This window comes from Branchiostoma belcheri, unplaced genomic scaffold (assembly GCF_001625305.1).
Source record: "Branchiostoma belcheri isolate BF01 breed outbred unplaced genomic scaffold, Haploidv18h27 scaffold56, whole genome shotgun sequence".
Taxonomy (NCBI): domain Eukaryota; kingdom Metazoa; phylum Chordata; class Leptocardii; order Amphioxiformes; family Branchiostomatidae; genus Branchiostoma; species Branchiostoma belcheri.
This window is the reverse complement of record NW_017804198.1, coordinates 1664456-1676527: the sequence shown is the minus strand read 5'-3', so window position 1 is coordinate 1676527 and position 12072 is coordinate 1664456. Positions and strand designations below refer to the sequence as shown.

General features: G+C 41.0%; 2 protein-coding genes across 2 annotated transcripts in view; one reads left to right on the top strand and one right to left on the bottom strand.

Moving 5' to 3' along the window:
* Positions 1-2382, top strand: part of LOC109481569 (SUMO-conjugating enzyme UBC9-B) — an 8624-nt gene extending 6242 nt beyond the window's left edge. Inside the window, exon 8 of the mRNA XM_019784163.1 lies at positions 1016-2382. The gene's annotated coding sequence lies outside the window, so the exon portion shown is untranslated. The remainder of the gene's footprint in view (positions 1-1015) is intronic.
* Positions 2383-3741: 1359 nt separating this feature from the next.
* Positions 3742-6267, bottom strand: LOC109481511. Its single transcript, XM_019784088.1, has 4 exons — positions 6217-6267; positions 5320-5441; positions 4598-4694; positions 3742-4198 (listed from the first exon to the last, which is right to left on the bottom strand). Exons 1-4 carry the CDS (start codon positions 6265-6267, stop codon positions 3842-3844), a joined length of 627 nt encoding a protein of 208 aa, XP_019639647.1. The 3' UTR covers positions 3742-3841.
* Between the last annotated feature and the right edge of the window lie 5805 nt (positions 6268-12072).

The window sequence follows — 12072 nt, the reverse complement described above, 5'->3', positions numbered from 1 at the left end:
CGATACATTGTATGTCAAAGTCGTAGGGTCTGAGGTATAACACCCCCATGAAACTCCTTCCTCTTCGCCCCGCCGTTCTGCTTCGCCCCCGCCGTTCTGCTTCGCCCCCGCCGTTCTGCTTCGCCCCCGCCCCGTTCTGCTTCGCCCCCGCAAAAATCTGCTTCGCCCCCGTCGTTCCTCTACGCCCCCGGCGCAATTCTGCTTTGCCCCCGTCCTTCTGCTTAGCCCCCAATGGCGGCACAGCTCACAGTCGACACGAAAATCGTCTGCAAAATAACAATAAAGGCTGTGCCGCCAAATTTAAAGTAGCCCATGCTCCGGCAAACATTCTGGACCACCTTTCTGCCAAGTGGCGTTGCACAAATCCTTCTCATTCAAAAGTTTACCCCTTCCTCACGGCCCGTCAGTGGTTCTTACGTTTATAAGTACTGGTGGGAAATTTCACTCACGGCTGGACAGACGCTAGGCTGATCGCCATGGAAGGTGGGTACTAATTAAAGCCAACTTGGATAATGGCGGGATTTTGTATCAGCCAATTGAACAGTAACTAATCGTGTTTCTTTTGATACAAGTAGACAATAGTGAAAAAATGACAGCTATCAGTAATAGCGTTAAGTTAAAAATTGTGCTGCAAATACTAAGTAGAATTTATAAGGCAATACCTTGCTGTGTGAGACGAGACCCCTGACGGGCCGTGAGGTAGGGGTAAACTTTTGAATGGGAAGGATTTGTGCAACGCCACTTGGCAGAAAGGTGGTCCAGAATGTTTGTCGGAGCATGGGCTCCTTTAAATTTGGCGGCACAGCCTTTATTGTTATTTTGCAGACGATTTTCGTGTCGACTGTGAGCTGTGCCGCCATTGGGGGCTAAGCAGAAGGACGGGGGCAAAGCAGAATTGCGCCGGGGGCGTAGAGGAACGACGGGGGCGAAGCAGATTTTTTGCGGGGGCGAAGCAGAACGGGGCGGGGGCGAAGCAGAACGGCGGGGGCGAAGAGGAAGGAGTTTCATGGGGGTGAGTGTTGTTACCTGCCCTTACCGTCTCATGGGGGAGTATTTATACAATAAGTACATTTAGTACCTTGTCCCAATTGTATAGAAGAGTTGGGGAAAGTGACAGTATATTTCTTAGTATCTTTGTTTCATCAAAATATCCTCCAATGTCAGATGAAGCACACATCCTTGAGGAAGATCAGTTCAACTCAAAGCTGTGTGATCTGTTGCAATTAAGACACGCACTCTAGTTTTTATGCTATCTTCTGAGTCTTACATGCCCTGTATGCCAATAGACAGATTGTAGCCAAAACTAAGAACTTGGATACAACCAAAAACACCCCTTGCTGGTTGCCTTCTTCTATCACGCATAGACAAGAGCCTGAGAAACCCTTACTAACATTGAATCATTACTTTAGCAACATTGGAAAAAAGGTGGAAATTTTTTATCTTAAGTTTATATTCTGCTATATCTGTTAGTGCTAACGGCACCCAAAGCAATTTCATGGCAGCAAAACTGGATGCTCGGGTCATTCTTTTAATGTACAAAATGTAGTCAGTTGAATCAGTCCTATCCCATAGCATACTGATATCTGTGAGGCAAAAATGTGATGTCACTGATTGAAAACGGTTGCTGGTTTTGTATCATGGCTGGTTCTAGTTATTTATGGGCGGTACCCCAAAAAAGATGCACCAGGAAGCTTGTTTTAGTGCTGTTTCAAACACTTTGAGTATGAAATGATGACAAAAATGTGCCAAGAAATGGCAGTAAAACAGGTTTCCTCATCCTGAATATACTGATTTTTCCACCCTGAAATTGCATTGTATGCCTGTAATAGGAAGTCCCATACATCTGTGACACAACTTTCCTTTATTTCTCCATTGCAACAACACTTGATTTCATTTGACTCAAAATACATGTAGCTACACAGTATCACATTGTACAAGCTTTTTTAAATTTTGCCAGCCATAGTTAGATGGATCAACTTGTGCACACTTGGATAAAATGTAAGCAAGTTTGAACTAGGCACAAGAACCTCCCTTATTTAAAAGCATCAAAATTACATTGTACATCGTACTACTACTATCAATTTTGACCTGTTCCACTCAAGCAACCCATCATTGTGTCTTTCCTGGGAAATAGTCGTTAAAGTAGTATTATTATTAGTCATTGTTTAAGAGAAGAGTTGTCCATTTTTAGATGAAAGCCGTGCCACCACATGCAGAGGATAAATAAGTACTGTTTAGTACTATCCCTATCTTACAGAGCATGTCAAATGCAACATCTTATGAAATTCTTAGTTTATTTATTGTACTTTAGTGTAGACCTTCCTTATGACTGATTTTTTAGTCAATAGTTGTAGAAAGTTTTCTTTATGCTTGAGGCTGGTTGGTTCATGACAGTAACATGTATAAATAAATGTGTCATAGATTATTCCAGAGTCTTTGTTATCCTTTGTGTACAGTTCTTGTATAGTACCGGTAGTATCAGGGTATGCCTGAACACCACGACCAAGTCTACTCTGCAGTGTACACAAGGCAAGGAGCTTGTGTGAAGCTTCATTTTCTATTGATTAGGCCACACCAATTTAATTTGTTTCTTCTCTGATTTTTTCAGAAAAAATGTGAAGCGACAGGATGAAAAAATAAAAACAGGTCTAGGCATCCTATTATAGGCCCAGATGCAACGATAGGAGCCATGAAGTCAACACAAAATGGCTGGGTTAATATTTAAACAATGAATTTTGACATTTTAATCAAACCAATGCATTGATAGATGGACAAACTGTAACAACTAGGAAGAAAAGGACTCTCCTTAATGTTGGAGGCAAAATATAAGCATTTTTGAGCTGATTCATAATGACAATCTTTTTTTTTTGCAAATCAGAGAAGAAGAGGCGAATCCGAGAACCGACAAATTAAATTGGTGTGGCCTTATGATTAGAAAATGTTCTCTTAGTCATAAGTTTGCAGGATTTGGAGGTTGGAAATATTGATGTTACAATTTTTTGTTTAGGGACACCAAATTTTGGCACATTTGGCATTGAAATGTTTGTTTTCTTGGGGTTGGTATGGTATTAATAAAATACTAGTACAGTATATCCGCATCACCCTCGGTCCTAGTCCACACACGGGTCAGCTGGGACCTAGGGTGATATGGAATGTTGTACACATACAGTCTGTAGGTTACCTATCAGGGGTAGTCCATAAAGATGTGTGTGTGTGTGTGTGTGTACATCTCTATCTTGGACAGGGTTACATTGCAGCTTCAATGAATCAAAGCCATATAAAAGTATATATATAGCTTCTATACACATATGCTCCACATGAGCACACGTGAGTCAGTATTTTATACTCTTTTAAAACTGCAGAAACAAGACCCAAGATGAGTCCTTTATTTTCTGTGTGGTACCAGGGCCCTTCCAGCAACCATTTTCCGTCAGAATTTTTGCTCCCTAAGGGTCAATATACATTAGAATAGTGTGGATTTAAGTATGTATATACTGTGACTAGAATATTAGCCTTTCCAAGACCTAAAATCTGTATTGGATGCCTTTAAGACTTCAGGCTATGTTTGTGGTGTTCTGAATGGGGGCTTTCACACACCTCTAGGCTTGGACATTGACCATCCTACGAGAATACACTGTTTTGCATAACCGGTAAACCTAAAGTATCTTTCACACCAAACCTTTCACAGAGTAAAGAAACAACAGACAGTATTAAAAGTATTACTGTAACAGTTTATTCTCCTCGCATTCCATTACAACAAAAACAGAAATCTTCAATGAATAACGCAATGATGCAAAATTTCAAGATCAATGAGACAAATTGATATTTCAAAAAAAATGTTTCATGGAGATTTCTTAGTTATCCTACGGATAATCCTGAGAAGTCCTCCGAAGAAGCTGCTCTTTTTGTTGGGCTTCTGTTTCCTCTGCTTCCTCTGATCTGACGTCGACTTTCTCCAGAATTTCAGTTTTCTGACGATAGAATCTTTGCCGCTAGCCTTTATGTCCTTGGGGCCCTGGAGACTGTCCATCAAGTGGGCGCCCTGGATGCTGTCCATCGTGTCGGCGCCCTGGAGACTGTCCATCGTGTCGGCGCCCTGGAGACTGTCCATCGTGTCGGCGCCCTGGAGACTGTCCATCGTGTCGGCGCCCTGGAGACTGTCCATCGTGTCGGCGCCCAGGATGCTGTTGTTGGGCACCTTCAGGACATTGTTTAAAGAGCCGAACACATTTGGAATGGTCTGCTATAAGGGAGACAACGAAAATTAACTTAAAGACTCAAGTACTTATAGACAATATAGACAAAATGTGATCCAAGCTACGTCGATGACTGTTAGACATCAGGCTTATGAGATAAGTAGTAGATGCCACTTGAAACGGCCGACAGTTGTCCATCGTGCCGGCGCTTCAGTTCAATGAGTAACATTGAGTAACAATTTCATGGTGCAAAATGTGATCATTTCATTAAATTATTCGGCATCTCATATGAATACGTCCGAGGTTTGGGTTGCACAAAATTGTATTACAAACATAAAAAAAAGTTGCCATGTCGAAGAGTGAAATTAAGAACAGTCTATAAATTGAAATTGTTTTCTTACCTGACGATGGTCGTGAAACCATTCTCCATTCAGCTTTTGATACTTGTATTCATAGCTTCCTGGCGTGAGTTCCACTGTTACACACAATCCCTCTTTCCTGTAAAAACAACATGTTCTCCTCAGTACCGTCGCTACAAATGGCAAACACAATGACATGTCCATGCCCCATTGGGGCTAGATAGTAGGTTAGGCCACACCAATTTAATTTGTAGTTTCTCTGATTTTTTCAGAAAAAAATATGAAGCGACAGGGCAAAAAAAAAAACAGGCCAAGGCACCCCATGAAGGCCGGAAATGTTACAATATGAGCCATGAAGTGAACATACCAGGCTTTTTTTATAATTAAAAGAATAGATTTTGAACTTTTAATGAAACAAAATTGCATTGTTACATTGAAAAACTTGAACAACTAGGAAGAAAAGGACTTTCTTCAACCGTTGGGGCCAAATATGTCTTTCATTGAGTATTTTGCGGTTGATTTAGAACAATTTTTTTTTCTTTTTGCAAATCAGAAAAAAATGGACAGGCCTAATCCTAGAAACAACAAATTAAATTGTTGTGGCCTTAGATACAAAAAAAATAACAGGGAAAATATGCTATGTTTCATTTATACCTATGTTGAATATCTCCCCGAGGGATATAGCATATCAATAGGTTTGTTCATCAACGGCGAATGGGTGCAACGTTAGAATTTTAAATCAAAAGAACAGGCAGTAGTCTTACCTTTCCTCCAGCTTCCTCCCTTCCCTCCACAAATCCCAACTCCCATACACCCTGATGGGGCCTTGGAACACACCCGTCAACACCAAGTGTGTCAGCTTGGACACTTCCTCTGCCAGCAGAGTCTGTGAAGATAATATGTTGTGTTAGATTTCCGTAACGTATCATAGCCCTCCTGTCATTTCTTAAATCTGCATGGTGTAACATTAGGCCACACCAATTTAATTTGTTGTTACTCAATTTTTTTCAGAATAAAAATAATAATGGAGCGACAGGGCGTAAAAAAAATTGTGGTCAAGGCACCCCATGATAGCCGGAAATGTTACAATATGAGCCATGAAGTGAACATACCAGGCTGGTTTATAATGAAAACAATAGATTTTGAACTTTTAATGAAACAAAATTGCACTGTTACATTGAGAAACTTTAAAAACTAGGAAGAAAGGGACTTTCTTCAACCGTTGGCGCCAAAATGTCTTTCATTGAGCATTTTGCAGTTGATTTAGAACCCAAAAAAATTTATTATTATTTTTTTTGCAAATCTGGAACTAAAACTGGAAGTAAATTATAATCACACGAAGTTGTTTTGATTTTCGGTGCAAAAAGTGTTAACGCCCCTTTAATTTTATTTTATTAAGACTGGTCCCATCAATGTTAAAAATTGTCCCATCGAGGGTTTTATCATGTATCCCAGTAAGGAAAATTTCGCCAACGTCCAAATGCATCTAACGTGATAGTACGAGAACAAAGCATCACAACGTCAAAATTTCGATAAGTGTAGCATAGTTGAGAACGGGTATATCTACGATCGACCTCCGTGTATATATGTTAGAAATCGACAAGCTAATTTTTTATTGTTAGCAGAAAATGTCTGTACAAAAATATAGAATCGTAACTCACCTTGGAGAGAGAATCTCCGTAAGAGAATGTCGACTTTCCCTTGCGTTCCATCTTTAGCGATAAAAAGGCAAAATGATTAATAGATATTAAAATTTTTTTATAAAACGCTACGATGAATCGTATGACAAACCAGTAAAAACTGATAGTGAATGGCGATTTGCGCCGCCTTATATACCCACGGCTGACCTGGAGAACAAAGGATAGCGGTCAGGGCACTCCGACATGCCGCGATCCGATTGGCTGGCGCTTAATTACTTAGTTCTGATTGGTCAACCAGAGGGCAAAGAGGCCTACGTCTCCTGCGGGCAGGGCGCTCCGAGATGCCACGATCTGATTGGCTGGCGTCGATGTAATTGTTCACTTCTGATTGGTCAATACAACAATTTAAATCGGTCAGTGCACTCCGAGATCCAGCGCTGCTATTGGTTGATTTTCAGCGACACTGATTATCTGTCGGTGCCACATCTGCAAATGCTATTTGTGACGACACAAAACTTTGTTGTCAAATATTTTACCCATTGTTCTCTCAGGACATCCTTATTGGCTGAGAGAACAAAGGGTAAATTATTTGACAACAAAGGTTTTTTTTGTGACGTCACAAATAGTATTTCCTGAGCGCGTTTTGATCTTGGCATTAGACCCGTAGATACGAAGGAAAGTAACATATCTGGGCCTACGGGGCGAGTTAGGGTGTGCCTTTGTGAACAGATGACGCGTTCAGCACCAAGGACGGACTACACTGGCTGCACGGACGGTGTTGAACATTAAATGGTACAACAAATACGTCCCTTTTTGTAAAAGAACGGTCGTTTTTATCCCTTATCGCTGTGCAATATGCAACAACAGTTAACCAATGGCCAGATTTTTGTACAGACAAAAACAGTTATCGATAGCTTTACACAACTGGCTGACTGTTACTTTCCAACTCGTTGCTTGTATCGTAACATCAGAACGTTTAGCTTGTAGATGTAGTAGTGACGTAATCCGGACATGACGTAACCCTGGTGGTTATGGAACAAGTAACGTTATATCCGTAAATAATTTCATCAGGTAGGTAAACGAATGAATAGCAAAATTCTTCGGTCGCAACCATTTATTTTTCACCGCCTGTCATCTTCATCAGGGCAATTCTGACTGGTTTACTGTGCACTGAACAGCCTTCCTGATCTTCGTACGCGAGGACAAGCCATGATGATGGCACTGTGCACTGATACTAGATGTTACTTGGTGCATAGTGCACTAAAGATGTTACATAGTTCACGCAGTGCACTTTACTTGGTTCACAGTGCACTTTACGCTAGTTTTACTGGATCGTACCTCTCTACCGTGCTGTGCCACAGTCCGTTGTAGCCACTGATGGCATATACTAGTATACAGCCATCGAGCGCTGCGATGGAGACATAGGAGCACACCGATTTAATTTTATGGATGACATCCTCTGAAGACCCCCAAACTAGTGCGCGCGGGCGAATAAAAAAAATCCGGCCAAAAATAAAAATGCTACCAAACCACAGGAATACAAAGCTGGTATTGTGAATTTGCGGCAGTACCCGGCGTCGCAAATTTCCGTCTCGTAAACGGTCGTCGCCTTTCCGAACGGTCGTCGCCTTTTCTCAGAACGGTCGTCGCCTTTCGGAGCGGTCGTCGCCATTTCCGAGCGACCGAACTTCAGTTCCGAATATCCGCGGCATGTTCGGGACTTCCCGGAGTTCTTCGAATGTGTGAATCGCACTCAGTCCATAACATGGCGACCGAAGGCGGGCCAGAAAAGTAACTTGTCTCCTCAACTGCTGATTTTATAAGATCAGCATACGATCCTAGGCCTGGATCTTCTCCAGCCTATTCTTGTTTCCCTTCGCCAACAAACTGAAGAAGGGTTCATATAATGCCGTTTATACAAATGACAAATGAATCTTCAACCAAAAACAAACATAGATTCCGTCCCTGTGCTATATTTCTCAATCCCTGTGGTATGTATTCCTTTCGTTTATGTAAAATTCATGTAGGATTAATAAAGGACCTGCTGTTTTAGAAGGGGGACAATGTCTTACTTTGACAGGAGTTTTGACAAACTTGTAAAGCTATTTCCATCCCGAAATGTCTATGTTTTGTTACCTTGCTGAATGTTAATACTTGACACATTCACCACTGCACTGTATGTAAATACGACACATTCACTGGGTAGCACATCAATGCCATGCTGGTGACAAGTGTGAAATGGCCTGCTATGCTGGGCAAGCACTGAGACAACAAAATAAAACCCGGCTGTGGTGGAGTTGTGAGTCAGTCAGTCAGAGCATATGTCCTTGGTCAGAGTAAATGCCTGCATGTGTGATGGTGCTTCCGAATGAATGTTTCTGAGTCAGACCATCCTGCAGCATTCATAAATTACATGCTCGCACAATGGGCTGTTCCAAAAAATACATGTGGAGTTTTTCTCGCCCCCGTTTCAAATTCAGCAATGTATGAAAACCTACAAACGTTCTAGTTCAGAGGGGGGTTTTTTTTCAAATAATGTTTATTCGCATTTCAAAAGGAAACAAAGAAAAAAGGGAGAGGACATGTTCACATACAAGAAAAATAAATACCCAGAGACATTCGAGTTCAGAGTTACCCAAACCCTTCCCGTTCCAATCGAGAATTTCTCAAACACTAACCTAGTTCTAACCTAGATAATTCAACCCCCGGAACTTATAATTATAATACATGTACTAGCACCCACGCAACTTCAATCCACCTAGCCAAGTTCTGGCCCGTCTTCGGTCGCGATGTTATCTTCAGGAAGTGTGATTTCACACATTCAAAGAACTCGGGGAAGTCCCGAACATGTCGCGGATATTCGGAACTGAAGTTCGGTCGATCGGAAATGGCGACGACCGCTCCGAAAGGCGACGACCGTTCTGAAACAAGACTTTTGAAAAAAGTTTATCTCGGCCGCTGGCCATGTAGTTTTGTGTTCTTGGAGGATGTCCACATAGATTTGTGTAACTGCTAGAGAGGAAAGAATGTATTACCTAGTATGTTCATACCTGTAACACCAAACAGGGTAATAAGTTGGCTTCCATTTGCTTCAATGGAATTAGTGAAAAATATTAATCTCGAAGCAGATGTTGGGAGGGAAAATGTTTAGGTAGAGATACAGATTTTCATTTGTGATTGAAGATTTGAGAGACAGGAAAGAGTTTAGGATATGTATGTGGAGCTAATTTCTCTGTTAGAGTAGGTTACACAGCTCTATGTATGGGGAAGACATTTTTTGGAATCAGTAGTGTCATGTTGTATATTACAGAGGAACTATGTTTCATCTGTATGTTTCATTGAAATTGTAATGTCTGGACAATACTGATGAATAAAGAGCAAAGATGCATGTGTCAAAAGTGAAATGTTTTATTTTAGTATAACTTCATGAGACAACACAAAATGGAGTGGCTACAATAACAGAGCTGTCAAACGTTATCAAGCTTAATGCACTAACATATTGTTAGGTTGTACGAATTCATAAATTTTCACGGGGGGGGGCGGATAACGTAACTCTGTTTAAATCTGTTCAACAGCACGAATAAAACACAATGTAATTGATTGCCCTTGCCCGTAGTATATTTAGCTCCATTTTTATCCTATGGCTCTATGCCTAATACCCTTATAATTCCTGATATTTTGCTATTTTTGCTAAGTAAATACCTTACCAGCCTCATGCGTTACATCCGGGATCTTCGATATGGGAAATTCCATTCAGGCCACTAATCAAAAGCGACATCTTGCGACCGAGGAATATAGTGCACTTCCATAACCTTCGTCTTGACTTATTCAGATGTCTCAAGGTAATATTAAAACGTAATTTTTTAAACTTGGTTTATTGGTGCAATTGCAGCAGTTATTACCAAATCTTTATAACATTTAATGCATACTACTCTCATGTCCCTAATAAACATACCCCCCGGAATAAACATACCCCCCGGACAAATCTTCAAAGTCTAATATACATACCCTCCGGAATAAACGTACCCCCCGGAAAATGACCAAATTGACAGGTGAACGATACTAAAATGTGCTCTTTATTTCAATACCAATGTATGGGCAAATCTTTCACTGTTACTTTTGATTAGGAATATAAATATACTGTACTAGTACTCAACAAACAGTGTCGACATTACAGCCATATTACACCACTAGCAATAGGGGTGGGTACCTGTTCGGCTCTTCCAGGTCCAGAGGATCAGGTCCAGGTCCGGACCTGTACCTGTACCTGATTCTGAATACCGGAGTTTCAGTACCGAATTTTTTTTGCTAAATGATCATTGCTAAATACAATATAACGTTAAGTATATGTAACCACTACAATAATTTTCATTTTATTTTATTTTTTTATTTTTATTTATTTTTTATTTATTTTCATTTTATTTTTTATTCTGTTTTATTTTATTTCATTTAATTTTATTCTATTTTATCCGTTCTATGCATTATCAAACTTCTCCTCTACTGCTAGAGCTACTAAAAACTTCAGACCGAATATATTAAACATTTTAATTCGCCCCCTCTAGCGGTTTGGGCCAAATTGCAGCTTTCCAAAAAATCCAAGATGGCGGCGGCAGATCGGCGCGGCTCGGCGATTGCCGATTTCATTGTATTTTCCTTGGTCTTTTACGCGATTCAAGCAAAGAAAACAAGTTGACCACAAGAACAAAAAAGTAATACAGCACTGGGAATCTAATGGTCCGTTTTGTTGGGCGGTAATTTCTCATTTCAAGTGAATATTTACGTGCGTCACAGTGATTTATTCACCAATCAAAAGCGACATCTTGCGACTTAAGCAAATATGGAAGGTTAATGTACATAATTTATGTCATTGATTTATTGGTCCAATTACCGCAGCTATTAGCGAAATTCTAGAACCTTAAATGCATACTATGATATAAAACAATGGTTTTGTGGTAAACAGCATTTCCTCTTTTTTTAGCAACTTCGTTGTATAAGAATAACGACACTATCATCCGGTAGCTCGACCCCACAAAGTAAAGTATACACGCAGAGTAATTGGTTTCATTGGGTTTTTTTTCACGGTCGAAAACACGATCCAACGTACATATTTTGGAGCACAATACCTCGGCCGCTCAGGCGGCCGAGATAAAAAGGCGACGACCGTTCGGAAAGGCGACGACCGTTTACGAGACGGAAATTTGCCCCGGCGACGTACATCTACATCCTACATGTTAAGCCGGCACAAGCCGGCTTTTTGCGGAATTTATGAATCGGCACTGTACGTATGTACCGAGTTCTTGAGCCGTGGAACTTCGGCAGCCTTGGTGCAATCCTCCAGAGTTACCACCGGCTCCGTATCGTCGCTAACTACCATGGGCTACCCAGGCCTAGAGCCAGGCCAGGGCCTCGGAGGACGTGATTTTTTTTTTTTTTTTTGTGAGAACAGGCGAAAATCAATGCGCGCGCGGATGTCATCCATAAAATTAAATCGGTGTGGCCTAACAATGCATTTCCGAACGTAGTGCAATTGTGACATAGTTACTAGGCATTGTTACATCATACATAGGAACATGTTCCAAATGTAAAGACGGTCATCGAAACGTCGGTTCGTGAAAAATAAATGGTTGTGATCAAAGAACTTTGCTATTCAAGTAATGTTATGATAATACACATGGCTTGAGATTGTTAGGCTCACCAATGATCACCACCCGTCGCGAATGTTGGCGCATTGTGATCAGTACTAGTATACGCCCTGGGTGGGGGCAGCAGTGTATGATTACCGCCTCTGAGCTGTCATCTGTACGCCGTCTCCCTTCTGTGTAGGTACCATATCCACCAAACCCAGCTTCGATTCTGATTCTTCTCTTGTGATTGATA

Excerpts from the sequence above, each read along its gene's own strand:
- LOC109481511 (XM_019784088.1), bottom strand. The coding sequence starts at position 6,267 with ATGGAACGCAAGGGAAAGTCGACATTCTCTTACGGAGATTCTCTCTCC. Across the intron at positions 5,442-6,216 it reads ACGGAGATTCTCTCTCCAAG|ACTCTGCTGGCAGAGGAAGT; the intron begins GTGAGTTACGAT and ends TTATCTTCACAG. Across the intron at positions 4,199-4,597 it reads GGTTTCACGACCATCGTCAG|GTGCCCAACAACAGCATCCT; the intron begins GTAAGAAAACAA and ends AATGTCCTGAAG.